The sequence below is a fragment of the Pristiophorus japonicus genome, chromosome 5 (assembly GCF_044704955.1).
Source record: "Pristiophorus japonicus isolate sPriJap1 chromosome 5, sPriJap1.hap1, whole genome shotgun sequence".
Lineage (NCBI taxonomy): Eukaryota > Metazoa > Chordata > Chondrichthyes > Pristiophoridae > Pristiophorus > Pristiophorus japonicus.
This window is the reverse complement of record NC_091981.1, coordinates 48,605,416-48,620,902: the sequence shown is the minus strand read 5'-3', so window position 1 is coordinate 48,620,902 and position 15,487 is coordinate 48,605,416. Positions and strand designations below refer to the sequence as shown.

Below are 15,487 nucleotides of genomic sequence, written 5' to 3'. Positions count from 1 at the left end.
AGCACTACGCGAGTGGCCTGCAGCCCAGTACGTGCCCCCAGGTGCTGTCGCCATCATCGCTTTCAGGGGGCACTCCCAAATTTATGCTCCGAGGCAGAAACGGGTCATTGCGCATGGTGATGACGTTGTCATAGTCAGTGGCGTGGGGTGTCACCGGTTACCTCCCGCGGAATTTTAAGCAGAAGTCCTTAGTGGTGCCATGTTTGAGCGAAAAGTCGTTTCTGCCCCATTACTTAATGGGAGGGGCAAATTTCTCCCCCATATCCTTCCCAAAGTGAACTGGCACAATAGGCCTTCTAGTCTGCTGCCTAGTGTACAAATCAAAACATGTATTGTTTTATAATCAAGAACTCAACTGCTTCTGATTATGTGTTTGAGCAGTGAGGATGTAAGAACATCGAATACCACTGATGGGATTGCATTTTTCTTTGGAAAGTGAGCATGCTCTTTTTAAAACAAAAACAGGAACATAAAGATTACTTTGGCAATCGCCCTCCAGTAAACTCGAGAGATTTCTATTCAACTCAAATTATTGCAGTTGGAAGAAAATACAAAGAGAAATGTCAGGTTTCTGGGATGGGGGGCGGGGAATTGTCCCATGAGGAGAGATTGAGTAGACGAGGCCTATATTTGCTAGAGGTGATCTCATTGAAACATACAAAATTCTTACAGGGCTTGACAGGGTAGATGCAGGATGTTTCCCCTGGCTAAGGAGTCTAGAACCAGGGGTCAAAGTCTCAGAGTAAGGGGTTGGCCATTTGGGACTGAGATGAGGGGAAACTTCTTCACTCAGAGGGTGGTGAATCTTTGGAATTCTCTACCCCAGAGGGCTGTGGACGCTGTGTCTTTGAGTATAGTCAAGACAGAGATCGATACATTTTTGAAAATCAAGGGATTATGGGGACAGTGTAGGAAAGTGGAGTTGAGCCATGATCTTATTGAATGGTGGAGCAGGCTCGAGGGGCTGAATGGCCTACTGCTGCTCCTAATTATGTTTTGCAGCAGAAAAACATAGCAGAAAATCTGCAATGCCACTCCACTGCCCCTTCGAAGTATGATGGGCCATACTTCAGCTGTGCCTGCTTCATGCAGGTGTGCAGTATTGTTGGGGGCACAGCTGAGAATTCTGCTGCATGGGAGCTGCCAGTCCCACCTCTTTCTCATATTGGGAGGGGGGGGGGGGGGAAACTGGAAGCTAATGTAGAGCACCTTCGTGTGGTATAGGATATGGGTAGCAGGGTTGGGTAGCAGGGTTTTGGATGAGCTGAAGTCTAATGGCGGTAGAAGGCCAGGAGAAAGGTCATTGGAACGGCAGAGTTTCAAGGGCTGATAGGCTTAGGTGGGGGTGGATGTTAAGGAGATAGGAATGGGCAATCTTTATGAAGGAGAAAGCTTCGTGGTGGGAAGTTCAGCTTGAGGCAGTGACTGGAGGAGCGTGGAGTTGGTGGGGGGGGGGGGTGGGTGCCAAAGATGGTGCCTCACAATGTTTAGCACAGATATTAGGAGTCAGTTACAAAAATACATTGGTGGTAGGGTCCTATTCACTTAGTGGACAAAGCAATACTGATAAGCCATTTCTAATATTTCTTTTATGACAAATTAAAATAGCACGTTCATGTTTTGAGCACCTGAAGAAATAATGGATCTGACTCAGGCAATTTCTCATCTTTAGTATCATTCAGATGAGCCTCTTGTAGGAATGCAGTATACCTGTGCGAGCAGGACAGAATTTAACAAGTATTTCCCTGTGCTTGACAAGTTGATTCACATTTCCTTTCACGATCAAATAATTAATTACCCTCCATCCAACAAATACAGTTGATGATCATGTCAGTAAAGACAGGGGTAACTGCAGGATAGGTATAAATCAAACACTAGTGCAAGTAACAAAAGGGTGAACACATTGAATAACAAGACAGAAATGTTCATACTGATAGCAGGGCTAATATAAGCCATTCAGTAATAACACTTGTCCAAATACACAGGAAGTTAACGAACAAACAAGACTAGGCTAAAACCGGATAACACCAGTCACGTACAGTCTTCTACAGTACTACCCTTCCCTAAGGACTCGAAAACAAAAGGTGTTTTAATCTTTAATATGCTCACCACAACATTCTGATCCAATGCCCGAGAAATCTGACTGGAAAATAAATCCTTTCTCAAACGGTGATGGAGAAAATTTAAGAACCCAGTAGTACATTTGCCGGCAATTAGAAATAGCCAATCTTAAACAGTGTTAAACTTTGTCAATGAATGCTTTATTGCTTAGATTTTTAAATTTCAATTTTTTGCACTAAAGATCCTAGGGCTCTATTTGAAGAAGAGCAGGGGAGTTCTCCTGGTGTCCTGGCCAATATTTATCCCTCAACCCACATCACCAAACCAGATTATCTGGTCATTAATCTCCTAGCTCTGCAGAAATTGGCTGCCCAGTCTCCCTATATTACAACAATATTTAATTGGTTCAGTTGAAAAAGTGTGACAGGAATTAAGTGCGACACTTCCAGGAAGTGCACATGATGCTCAAGCCTTTCAATAGATTATGGATGGTAACTCAGTGGGGAAAACTGTACTCGGGTGAAGGACTTAATTTATTACTCCAGCCTCAATTTTTCTTCATTATGATTAACAGTGACAGCAAAGGGCAGGTCTCCATTTGTATTACTAATTCTTCCTACAACTTTGCTTTTAGCTTCTCATCTGTGTGTTGGCATGTCCAATTAAACTAAAAATTAGTCATGAAGAAAAGTTGTTATCTATGGAGCTCCTCGCTTTTAACTAATGTTCAGCCATGAACTCATTGAATGGCGGTGCAGGCTCGAAGGGCCGAATGGCCTACTCCTGCACCTATTTTCTATGTTTCTATAAAGACATTTTGCACAGCTTATTGTACAAGTAGCCATATTCCTGCATTGCACTGCTATTTGCATTATAGCACAAAGACAGACATGAACTAAATGCTTATTACATCGTCACAAAAAGAACTTAATTTTATATCTAGATCCATTTCTTTTTATAGTACATGAATGAACCATTTATTTTTGCAACCTATTTAATAATGTTTTATCATACTAAATACCTCAGGATTTATTTTCAAACTCGCCATTTATATATTACAAGACCTTGTCCATTATCACATTGGATTTCCATGCGAAGAGATTGTTTCAGGAAAACAGTTCCCATGTCCTTTCTTGCTGTCTTATCTCACATTTACACATTGTGTTGATGCAGACTTAATAGGACCTACTGGAATCATAAATCTACAGGAAGCTGAGAACACAATGACTCTCGCTGGGCCAGTTCATATCTGACAAACCCTTTTGCTGTAAGGGTGTTTGTATCCAGGATGAACAATCAAGGTTCTCAATCTCTCCTGGAGCTGAAAAAAGTGCTCCTTCACTAGCTTCTCTTCCAGAGTACACCAACATTCTTCAATTCAAAAATGGTTTTAAAATGTCTTTTATTAAAAATAAATAATCCCAAATGGACCATTGTACCCAGTTTTGCCCTGTAGTGTAAGTGCATTACATGTTAGCCACATTCTCACTCAAGATTATCTGTTTTTGGGGTGATAATTGAAGGAGACACCATTTTTAAGCGAGCCGTTCATACCAACTTTGTGGTTCTCCTTCTCGACGGTTTCTCTACTAAAGAGCGTGTTCTGGTCACTGTCAAACTCTGATTCAGATACCATTAGACTAGAGTTGTGTTCTGTGCTTTTGTGTTTCACACCTGGAGGAGAAAATCACAGTGCAAAGTCAACAGGCAGTATAACTCACTATTATGATCCAGTATTTGCATCTAACCAATCAGCTCCATATGTGTATGTAGAAAAAAAAAGGCTTGCACTTATATTGCGCCTCTCAGGACATCCCAAAGCTCTTTACAGCCAATGCAATATCTTTGAAGTGTAGTCACGGATATAATATAGGAAATGTGGCAGCCAATTTGCACACAGCAAGGTCCCATAACAGCAATGTGATCAGGACCAGATAATCTATTTTTTTTCCCCAGTGATGTTAGTTCAGGAATAAATATTTGCCAGGACACCAGGGAGAATTCCCCTGCTTCTCTTCAAAATAGTGCCATGGGATCTTTTATGTCCACCTGAGGGGACAGACAGGGCCTCAGTTTAACATCTCATCCTAAAGATGGCACCTCTGACAGTGCAAAGATCTCAGTACTCCATTGGAGTGCCGGCCTGGATTATATGCTCAAGTCCATGGAGTGGGCTTGAACCCACAACCTTCTGCCACAGCTGACACATAACAGCTCCCATATAAACAAATGGGAGCATCACTGGACTTGTGTTTAAAATAAACTGAGCAGATGTACACTCAATGGTCTGTTGTGACCTGCACCAGAAACAAGGCATGAATACTGTTAAGATACCTGTAGACCATTTTGACATCGTTGTGATTACTTATCTTCAAAGATAAAACAGATTATCAAAAATAGGTCGAAGATGTACTTTAAAAATCTCTTTGCATTTACGAAAATCTGTTTTGAGAGTCATGTGTCCTGATCTATCGCTGTATATACAGCACTAACCATATTTTGGCCTCAGTGCCATTCGTTCCTGATCATCCATATTGTCCAAGATGGTGTATTTGTTTTTCTTCCTTACTTTTGTTCGCTTTCTGTAGAAAACAAATTCTAAAATCACTCTCAAAGATGTTCCGATAATGTACAATAGTAAAATATTGCGGATGCTGCAATCCGAAACAAAAACAGAAAATGCTGGAAACACTTAGCAGGCCAGGCAGCATCTGTGGAGAGAAAATGCGTCAACATTTCAGGTCCGAGACCATTCTGCGGAACTGGAAAAGTTAGAGATGTAACAGATTTTAAGCAGGTGCAGAGGCAGGGAAGGCAGGGGGGAGGAAAGAACGAACGGGACGGTCTGTGATAGGGTGGAAGGCAGGAGTGATCAAATGTTGCAAATGGGGATGACAGAATCAAACAGCTGCCGCCTAAAAAGTAGGTATGGTCTGGAATTGTTGAACTCAATGGGCTCAAGTTTCGGACCCCCACTAGAACAGCGCACATCGGAGAGGCCCGCCTAATTTATGGAACAATAAATACTTGCCTCGCGATTCTCCGATATCTGTAGGCCTGTTTCCAGCTCGGCGTGGCACAGCAGGAGCTGCTGGGGGCGGAGCTACAGCTTGCGCCAAAAACAGTGCCGGCAGCTGCATGCGTGCGCAGTAGCTCCTGGCCCTCCCAGCGCGTCCTGTCTCCGGGCAACGACCCTATCCCTGGCCGAAGGGACGTCGCCCCTATCCCGGGCCGAGTGGCCTGACTGCCCTTACCTCCTCGGGGGCGGGCCCCGCCCGAGCTCCTCTTCTGCGGCAGGGCCCGCCCGCCCAGCATCTTCTGGGGGCGGGCCCCACCTGAGCAGCTCTTCAGCAGGCTGTTGGAGGGATCTCAGTGCTGCAGTAGGTGAGTAGAAACTTTTCATTTGTTTATTTACTGATTGATTTTTTTTTTATTTTTTGATTGATTTGATTTATTTATCATTTATGATTGATGATGGCTCTTTATTGGTAAAAGTGAAGTGTTTAATGCTTTGTAAAATCCCCTAACTTCCCTTCGCCCCCCCCAAATCTCTCGCTACCTGTGCCTGATTTATAAAGTGTAGGCAAGGTTTTTCCTGAGTGTACAAAAATCGACACTTACTCCATTCTAAGTTAGTTTGGAGTAACTTTTCGCTGCCTAAACTTGCAAAACAGGCGCAAGTGACTGGTAACGCCCCCTTTTGAAAAAAAAACTGCACTAAAACGAAACTATTCTAACTAACTAGAACTGGAGCAAACTAAATGCCGAGAATTGCGATTTCTAAGATAATCCATAATAAACTAGTTGCTCCAAAAAAATAGGAGCAACTCGAGCCGAAACTTGGGCCCTATATGTTGAGTCCAGAAGGCTGTAAAGTGCCGAAATGAAACAGCACCGCTTCTTTTGTTTCGGCACTTTACAGCCTTCTGGACTAGACTTTGAGTTCAACAATTTCAGACCATAATTTCTGCCTCTATTTTTCAGGCGGCAGCTGTTTATGGTTCTGCCATCCCCATTTGCAACATTTAAACACTCCTGCCTTCCTCCCGATCACAGACCGTCCCTTTTGTTGTTTCCTCCTCTCCCCGTCTCTGCACCTGCTTAAAATCTGTTACATTGCTAACTTTTCCAGTTCTAACGAAGGGTCTCAGACTTGAAACGTTGACTGTTTCTCTCTCCACGGTTTCTCTCTGCCTGGCCTGAGTGTTTTCAGCATTTTCTGTTTTTGTTCCGATAATGTGTTGCCTTTTCTGCATGGTTTCTAATGAATGATATGGAGGTTCTTTGTTAGCATATACAATGCTCATACCTCTTGCAGCAACAGATACAAGTCCAGCAAATTCCTCCAACGATGATAATGGTTAGAAATACCGACAAAATCACATACAATACACTCCAGTCTGTGAACAGAAGAAACAAGCCTTACAATAGCAACCGAATCACTCCTGAAGAAAAAGAACAAACTTGCATTTATAAAAGCACCTTTCACAATCTCAGGACTTCCCAAAGTGCTTCACAGCCAATGAAGTACTTTTCAAGTGAAGTCGCTGTTATAGGAAACGCAGCAGCCAATTTGCACACAGCAAGGATCCATCAACAGCAATGTGATAATTGCCAGATAATCTGTTAGAGTTTTTATCCCTAAACCAACAGCACTCTAACACTTCTTCTTCAAAATAATCCCATGGGATCTTTTATGTCCACCTGAGAGCAGACGTCTCATCCGAAAGTCAGCACCTCCTCAGTACTGCACTGGTGCATCATCCGAGATCATATACGCAAGTCTTTGGAGTGGGACTTGAGCCCACGACCTTCTGTCTCCGAGGCAGGAGTGCTACTACTGAGTGAGGCAGTCAGTGAGGCTACCATGGGAACGAGGCAGAGCGCGCCCGGAATGTCTGTGGTTCAATCCTCGGTCCGAGAGGAGGTAGTTGGTCTCAGCCTGGGACACTACAATTGGCTTCAGTGTCTTTCATCTTGAAAAGTGAAAAGAACAATTGGGTTTACAGACCCGACTGGTATCTAGTGCCCTCAACTGGAAAATACACATGTCAGAGCAGGAGTAGGCCATTCAGCCACTTCAGCCTGTTCTACCATTCAATTAGATCATAGCTGATCTGTATCTCAACTCCATTACCCTACCTTGGTTCCATATCCCTTAATACCCTTACCCAACAAAAATCTATCAATCTCAGTTTTGAAATTTTTAATTGATCTAGCCTCAACAACTTTTTGGGGAGAGTCCCAGATTTCCACTACCCTTTGTGTGAAGAAGTGCTTCCTGACATCATCCCTGAATGGCCTAGCTCTAATTTTAAGGTTATACTCCCTTGTTGTGGACTCCCCCACAAGAGAAAATAATTTCTCTTCATCTACCCCATCAACTCGCATCAATCACCTTAAATACCTCAATTAGATGACTTTCTCTGCTATACTCAAGAGAATAGAAGCCTAGTCTCTGCAAACTGTCCTTATAATTTAACCCTTTTAGCCCATGTAGAGATTGGGTGAGCACAGGATACAATTCAGCTATATTGGCTGCCCGGGATGGGTGGGATACTGCAAGTTAAAATTAATTTAAAAAGCAATAATTGACCACTGATCTATTGTACAAAAGTCCACAGTGCACACTTTCAAAATAAACAATGTCCTCGGACTAAGAGTATCACTGTAATGACAGTGTATTTTAAACAGTCTGACATGAGAACATGAATTGCGATTATCCCACTACCAATCTCACTAAACCCTCCCCATAGACACCCCAGTACATCATTCCATCGTCGAGTGAAGAAACGGCCAGTGCCCATAGCTATTCTAAATCTAATTTGCATCGTGAATGAGATCAACATTTACCAACTGCCTCCAGCAGTTACATAGAATTATGTAATTAGAATATAAAAGAAAAGCAATGGTCCTAATACTGACGTCTGGGGGGAACCCCACTCCATACTTCTCTCCAGTCAGAAAAAAAAAACCAGTTCACCATTACACCCTGGCTCATATCACTTAGCCAACTTCAGGAGGATTTAGATAGGCTGGTGAAATGGGCAGACAGCTAGCGGATGCAATTTCATGCAGATAAGTGTGGTGCACTTTGTGAGGAACTACACGGAGAGCCAGTATAATCTAAATGGTGCTATTATAAGGGGGGGTGCAAGAGCAGAGACACCTCGGGGTACATATTCACAAGTAACCACCATCCCTTCAATCACATATGCTTCGATATCCCGAATAATTCTGTTATGTGTTAATTTATCAAATGTCTTATCAAATATTTGTCTCTTATGGAGAATTTGTGTCTTGAAATTACTCCATGGGATACAGTGAATAAATGTTTGATGTATCTGCCTGAAATCTCTCTAAGAGAATATTCATTCAATTAAATTCAAATTTAATTTAAATTAAAAGGATTAACGACTTCTCTGGCAGAACAGGGAGAGGCATTTCTGACAAATGCGTTTGGTTGGATCCCATGATGTCACCTCAGGACTGGTGTATGCCGAGCCATTCTCCATTATATTCCAGCTGACATCAAGGAACGCAACACATAGGATATTACAATTACTCCTTTAATAAATGAACTCTGAGTATTGGCACCACTGTATCAGCCAGTGAGTTGGAGACAAGGCGGGACTTACAGCAGACTGTCCTGATAAAAGCAGGGTTATTTCTCCAGCAAAATGTAATGAGTGAGGATAGTTACACAATTCAAATTATGTGCATCAAGTCAATCCCAGTCACTGACAGCAGTGTGAGATTAATAGGGGAATTACCCTATCATCTCCATTCTGGCCAGGACTAGTGGTGTCACTATATGCAGCCATAAATGAAAGCAAAGAGCAATTGGTGCTCACCATCCTGAGATTAGGGGGTAGATTTTCACCTCTGCCAATTCCAATGGAACAAAAATCAGGTGGGTTCTGCAAAGTGCGATCAGTCCTGCCAGATTAACGCCCAGACGGTGAAGGCGGAAATCTACCTCCCTTTGTGCGTTAGCCCAAGTAGAAAACGCCACCCTGTCTGGTCCATCACACCGACAAATTTATTCCATACACCCGAGTTTTCAAGCGAAACTACTCACCACAGTTGCTTTCCCCATCATCAAAATAACGCTGCATCAGATTCTCCATCCAGAACGGGTAGCAGACGCAACGCTTGGTGAACGGGTCACAGTGCCCGTGGCCTGAGCACTTCAGAAAGCAGACTGCAAACAGAACAAATCGCGAGCATGGTGAGTGATATTACTCTCCAAAAATCTCATGTGGTTTTATGAAATCCATGCTTAAAAATGCCAAATGTACATCATTCACAAAGATCTCCTACCTCCAAAGGTTCTCATCAGTGGCAAGCAAGTGTCAGAGAACTGTTATGTTCAGAATAAATCCACAGGACTATAGCGCAAGCTCAAACTGTTGTGACCTTGGTCTCTTTATTCAGACTCCAGAGTGAGGAAGCAGCATAGTGAATCACCTTTTATACCTGCTTACCCCAGGGTGCACAGGTGACCCTTAGGTCTACATAAGAACATAAGAATTAGGAACAGGAGTAGGCCATCTAGCCCCTCGAGCCTGCTCCGCCATGCAACAAGATCATGGCTGATCTGGCCGTGGACTCAGCTCCACTTACCCGCCCACTCCCCATAACCCTTAATTTACTTATTGGTTAAAAATCTATCTATCTGTGACTTGAATACATTCAATGAGCTAGCCTCAACTGCTTCCTTGGGCAGAGAATTCCACAGATTCACAACCCTCTGGGAGAAGAAATTCCTTCTCAACTCGGTTTTAAATTGGCTCCCCCGTATTTTGAGGCTGTGCCCCCTAGTTCTAGTCTCCCCGACCAGTGGAAACAGCCTCTCTGCCTCCATCTTGTCTATCCCTTTCATTATTTTAAATGTTTCTATAAGATCACCCCTCATCCTTCTGAACTCCAACGAGTAAAGACCCAGTCTACTCAATCTATCATCATAAGGTAACCCCCTCATCTCCAGAATCAGCCCAGTGAATCGTCTCTGTACCCCCTCCAAAGCTAGTATATCCTTCCTCAAGTAAGGTGACCAAAACTGCACGCAGTACTCCAGGTGCGGCCTCACTAATACCCTATACAGTTGCAGCAGGACCTCCCTGCTTTTGTACTCCATTCGCCTTCCTGATTACCTGCTGCACCTGCAAACTAACTTTTTGGGATTCATGCACAAGGACCCCCAGGTCCCTCTGCACCGCAGCATGTTGTAATTTCTCCCCATTCAAATAATATTCCCTTTTACCTTTTTTCCCCCAAGGTTGATGACCTCACACTTTCCGACATTGTATTCCATCTGCCAAACCTTAGCCCATTCGCTTAACCTATCTAAATCTCTTTGCAGCCTCTCTGTGTCCTCTACACAACCAGCTTTCCCACTAATCTTTGTGTCATCTGCAAATTTTGTTACACTACACTCTGTCCCCTCTTCCAGGTCATCTATGTATATTGTAAACAGTTGTGGTCCCAGTACTGATCCCTGTGGCACACCACTAACCATCGATTTCCAACCCGAAAAGGACCCATTTATCCCGATTCTCTGCTTTCTGTTAGCCAGCCAATTCTCTATCCATGCTAATACATTTCCTCTGACTCCGCATACCTTTATCTTCTGCAGTAACCTTTTGTGTGGCACCTTATCGAATGCCTTTTGGAAATCTAAATACACCACATCCATCGGTACACCTCTATCCACCATGCTCGTTATATCCTCAAAGAATTCCAGTAAATTAGTTAAACATGATTTCCCTTTCATGAATCCATGCTGCGTCTGCTTGATTGCACTATTCCTATCTAGATATCCCGCTATTTCTTCCTTAATGATAGCTTCAAGCATTTTCCCCACTACAGATGTTAAACTAACCGGCCTATAGTTACCTGCCTTTTGTCTGCCCTCTTTTTTTTTTTAAACAGAGGCATTACATTAACTGCTTTCCAATCTGCTGGTACCTCCCCAGAGTCCAGAGAATTTTGGTAGATTATAACGAATGCATCTGCTATAACTTCCGCCATCTCTTTTAATACCCTGGGATGCATTTCATCAGGACCAGGGGACTTGTCTACCTTGAGTCCCATTAGCCTGTCCAGCACTACCCCCCTAGTGATAGTGATTGTCTCAAGGTCCTCCCTTACCACATTCCTGTGACCAGCAATTTTTGGCATGGTTTTTGTCTTCCACTGTGAAGACCGAAGCAAAATAATTGTTTAAGGTCTCAGCCATTTCCACATTTCCCATTATTAAATCCCCCTTCTCATCTTCTAAGGGACCAACATTTACTTTAGTTACTCTTTTCCGTTTTATATATCTGTAAAAGCTTTTACTATCTGTTTTTATGTTTTGCGCAAGTTTACTTTTGTAATCTATCTTTCCTTTCTTTATTGCTTTCTTAGTCATTCTTTGTCGTTGTTTAAAATTTTCCCAATCTGCTAGTTTCCCACTAACCTTGGCCACCTTATACGCATTGGTTTTTAATTTGATACTCTCCTTTATTTCCTTGGTTATCCACGGCTGGTTATCCCTTCTCTTACCGCCCTTCTTTTTCACTGGAATATATTTTTGTTGAGCACTATGAAAGAGCTCCTTAAAAGTCCTCCACTGTTCCTCAATTGTGCTACTGTTTAGTCTGTGTTTCCAGTCTACTTTAGCTAACTCTGCCCTCATCCCACTGTAGTCCCCTTTGTTTAAGCATAGCATGCTCGTTTGAGACACTACTTCCTCACCCTCAATCTGTATTACAAATTCAACCATACTGTGATCACTCATTCCGAGAGGATCTTTTACTAGGAGATCGTTTATTATTCCTGTCTCATTACACAGAACCAGATCTAAGATAGCTTGCTCCCTTGTAGGTTCTGTAACATACTGGTCTAAGAAACAATCCCGTATGCATTCTATGAATTCCTCCTCCAGGCTACCCCGTGTGATTTGATTTGACCAATCGATATGTAGGTTAAAATCCCCCATGATTACTGCCGTTCCTTTTTCACATGTCTCCATTTTATTCCCTGATTATTGCCCGCCCCACCGTGAAGTTATTATTTGGGGGCCTATAAACTACGCCCACCAGTGACTTTTTCCCCTTACTATCTCTAATCTCCACCCACAATGATTCAACATTAGAGCCAATATCGTCTCTCACAACTGCCCTGATATCATCCTTTATTAACAGAGCTACCCCACCTCCTTTCCCTTCTTGTCTATCTTTCCGAATTGTCAGATACCCCTGTATGTTTAATTCCCAGTCTTGGCCACCCTGCAACCACGTTTCTGTAATGGCCACCAAATCATACCCATTTGTAATGATTTGTGCCGTCAACTCATTTACTTTATTTCGAATGCTGCGTGCGTTTAGGTAGAGTGTTTTAATACTAGTTTTTAATCCATGATTTTTAGTTTTGACCCCTCCTGCAGCCCCTTTATATTCAGTGACCCACAGGTGTGCCCCCTAGTGGCATGTCTTACATTTTGATAACATTTACATACATACATAACATCACTCCCCCCCCCCCCCCCCGCCCCCAAAGTTTTATGTGCAAGTTGAGTCGATCTGGTGCCCCGCATCCCCTGGTTGATCGCCTGGGTTGAAGTCCTGACCTGGTGGATTCATCCTCGTGGTTGACGGCAAAGTTGATCGTGTTAGTGGGTCGCTGGGGGCCAGGTCCTTTCACAGTGGTTCCTGGTTATCTGTAGTTTGCAGTTTGGTCTTGTCCAAATGCTTTACTCGTTAGCCCAGTACATGATTCTACAATCAAACGCTCCGTTTTCATCACATACACTCCATTCCCACCCTTGGCTAATGCGGTGCTAGCGGCCCAACTGGGGCCCTGAACATGGTCTACATCACTTATTCTGATGTCGTGTGGGGGAGGGCCGTGCAGTTAAGGTGCATTCTCTGCTGATAGCCTATGGGAAGGCTCAGTTCTGAGTGATTCTGTCTGGTGACTGCATAGAACTCAGGATAGCTGAGTCTGTAGGGAGTCTACCATGACACGCGTGGTGCTAGGTTTAGTGCCGGGCTATTGTCGCTGACCCTGAGGTCTGACAAGCCCAGGATGGCCGCAATGGCCATGAGACTTTCGGTAGTGGCGGGAGACATTATGGTCCCCTTGGGTCTTGGTATGGGGGCCCCGGACCATCGACTGTGTGTAGCTTACTCTGCAACGTTGGGATGGGTCTTTCATCTCTGCGACGGATAGGTTGCCACATCCCGTCTAGCAGCTCAGCTTTGACAGACGGCAACGTGGGATCCTGGCTGGTCCATGTCCTAAGCCTGGGGGCCGTTACGGTTAACCCCTCGCTTTCTAGCACTTCCACGAGTGCGAGTAGGTCTGCAGGCTGTGTCGTTTCCACCCCGGTGGTGGGCAACAGTAGCCAACTGAAGGCATTAGTACCGTTCTCAGTGCCTGGCTCGTGGTGGATCATGTTACAGTGCACAGACAGTGTTAGACATTCTCGAAACATCGATAATGGTGCCTCTGCTCTCCCAAGCTTATGGGATGAGCAGCTTGTCTGACTCGAGCACATATTGGGACACTCTTTGATACGTCTCTTTAGTCCCGTGAACACACGTGAGCACATATTGGGAAACTCTTTGGTATGTCTCTTTAGAGCCGTGAACACAGGCTGCTGCTTTGTTTAACTTATTAGTTACATGTTCAATCATTTGGGACTCGCCCGCTACTTTTGCTTGCTGCACAACACTCCCGACCCCGTGCGGTAACATCTCACTTGTTACAAGTACTTTGTCAGATACATATACGACCGATTGGTGTTCGCCCGCTACTTTGGCTTGTTGTAAGGTACTCCCAACCCCCATACAATGGTACATCATTGGCCGTGAAAGATCGCTCACAAGGGTTACATAGTGCACACAATTTATTTGAGCGTAGTGGGTTCCTGGCCTTCACAACGGCCGCCCCTTTACCTTTGCCCCAAACCCAGTCGTCTTCCTTGCTGGGAAGCACATTCCTCCGTTCCGTTGCGGCGACCTCCCGTGGTCTGGACGCACTCTCGTCCCGTGGTCTGGACGCACTCTCGTCCCGTGGTCTGGATGCACTCTCGTCCGTGTCAGTGATGCCGACTGCCGTGATCTTCCTCCCCAGGTATTTTGCCTCTGGCGTTGGGAAATCGCATTCAGATCGTTTCGGCCGGAGTCCCACTCCGCATGGTCGACCTGGAGCCTCTTCCATCTTCGCGAAGAGGTCGTCGGCACCGTGCCTGTACCGCTGCTCGGTTGAACTTCACCTCCTCGTGGTCGTGATGAGCGGCCTGTGCCTCGGGGATCTGCAAATGGATCTGCACTTTGATGCCTGGTTCAACTGAAAGTGGGGTTTTACTCAGCCTTTGAGAAGAGGCGACCTCATTCGCCGGAGAAGGTACGCAGAGGTCTTCCCAGTTCCATCGAATCTTCCCCATCCACCTCCTGCCAAGTAGCGTTGGCCCATTACCTGAAACTCTTATGTCTGCACTGCCAATAACTGGTATTAGTTCCTTGGTGCAGGTGCGCAGCTTTGCCTGAATCGGGATCAGCTTGGGTCGCTGTGCTTCGTCGCCCCACAGCCTCTCGAATGCCTTCTGACTCATAACTGATTGACTCACCCCCGTGTCTAGTTCCATGGAGACTGGAGTGCCGTTAAGTTCAACTTTTAACATTATCGGAGGGCTTTTGGTGGTGAAGGTGTGTGTCCCATATACTTCCCCTTCATCCTCAAGTTCAGTTGCTTCTCCTGCTCGTTCATAGTGATCCTCGCTGGATCAGTCGTCCTCTCTTGACTCTGCCACGTTGTGAGTCAGAGGTCATTTGCACATTTGCTGCAGTGCCTCATTGTTCCACAGCCCTTGCACACATGGGGCTTGAATCGACATTGATGAGCTCTATGGCTGACCCCGCAGCACCAACATGGTGCAAATGGATACGCATTCACGCTCCACGGCAGACTCTGAGTCACTCTAGGCCTAGGTCTGGCCTCTGTAATCATGTGGGCCTTGCCCTGTGCCATTCTGCCTGCTGAAAACATTATTTTGTGCACGGTGAGCTTCGATTCTGTGAAGATATCTGTTTCGTGTTATCGCTCGTAGGTATGAAGGCTTGGGCTATCGTGATGGCCTTGCTCAGATCTAGGGATTCGGCAGGCAGCAGTTTGCGAAGGATGACCTCGTGGCCAATTCCAAGCATGAAAAAGGTCCCGCAACATTTCACCCACGGATCCTGCAAAGCCGCACTGCCCCGCAAGGCGTCTTAGGTCGGCGACAAAACTCGTCATTTTCTGGCCCTCGGAGCGACGATGCGTTTAAAAGCAGTACCTGGCTATCAGGATGCTCTCCTTTGGCTTGAGGTGCTCCTTAGCCAGCGTACACAGCTCTGCGTAAGGTTTGTCCGTTAGTTTGACCGGTGCCAGCAAATTT

The 15,487-nt window shown here is 44.8% G+C and overlaps 2 protein-coding genes across 3 annotated transcripts in view; one reads left to right on the top strand and one right to left on the bottom strand.

Moving 5' to 3' along the window:
• Positions 1–3,446: 3,446 nt before the first annotated feature.
• Positions 3,447–15,487, bottom strand: part of LOC139264333 (dyslexia-associated protein KIAA0319-like) — a 128,061-nt gene continuing 116,020 nt past the window's right edge. The window contains exons 18-21 of one of the 2 annotated variants that reach the window (XM_070880617.1): positions 9,143–9,265; positions 6,371–6,461; positions 4,555–4,643; positions 3,447–3,735 (exon numbers count right to left, since the gene is read on the bottom strand). In XM_070880617.1, coding sequence (XP_070736718.1) covers positions 3,557–3,735; positions 4,555–4,643; positions 6,371–6,461; positions 9,143–9,265 — 482 coding nt within the window. In that variant the 3' untranslated portion in view covers positions 3,447–3,556. The remainder of the gene's footprint in view (positions 3,736–4,554; positions 4,644–6,370; positions 6,462–9,142; positions 9,266–15,487) is intronic. The other variant, XR_011593324.1, reaches the window with a different exon arrangement.
• Positions 5,008–15,487, top strand: part of acot13 (acyl-CoA thioesterase 13) — a 220,355-nt gene continuing 209,875 nt past the window's right edge. The window contains exon 1 of the mRNA XM_070880620.1: positions 5,008–5,445. The gene's annotated coding sequence lies outside the window, so the exon portion shown is untranslated. The remainder of the gene's footprint in view (positions 5,446–15,487) is intronic.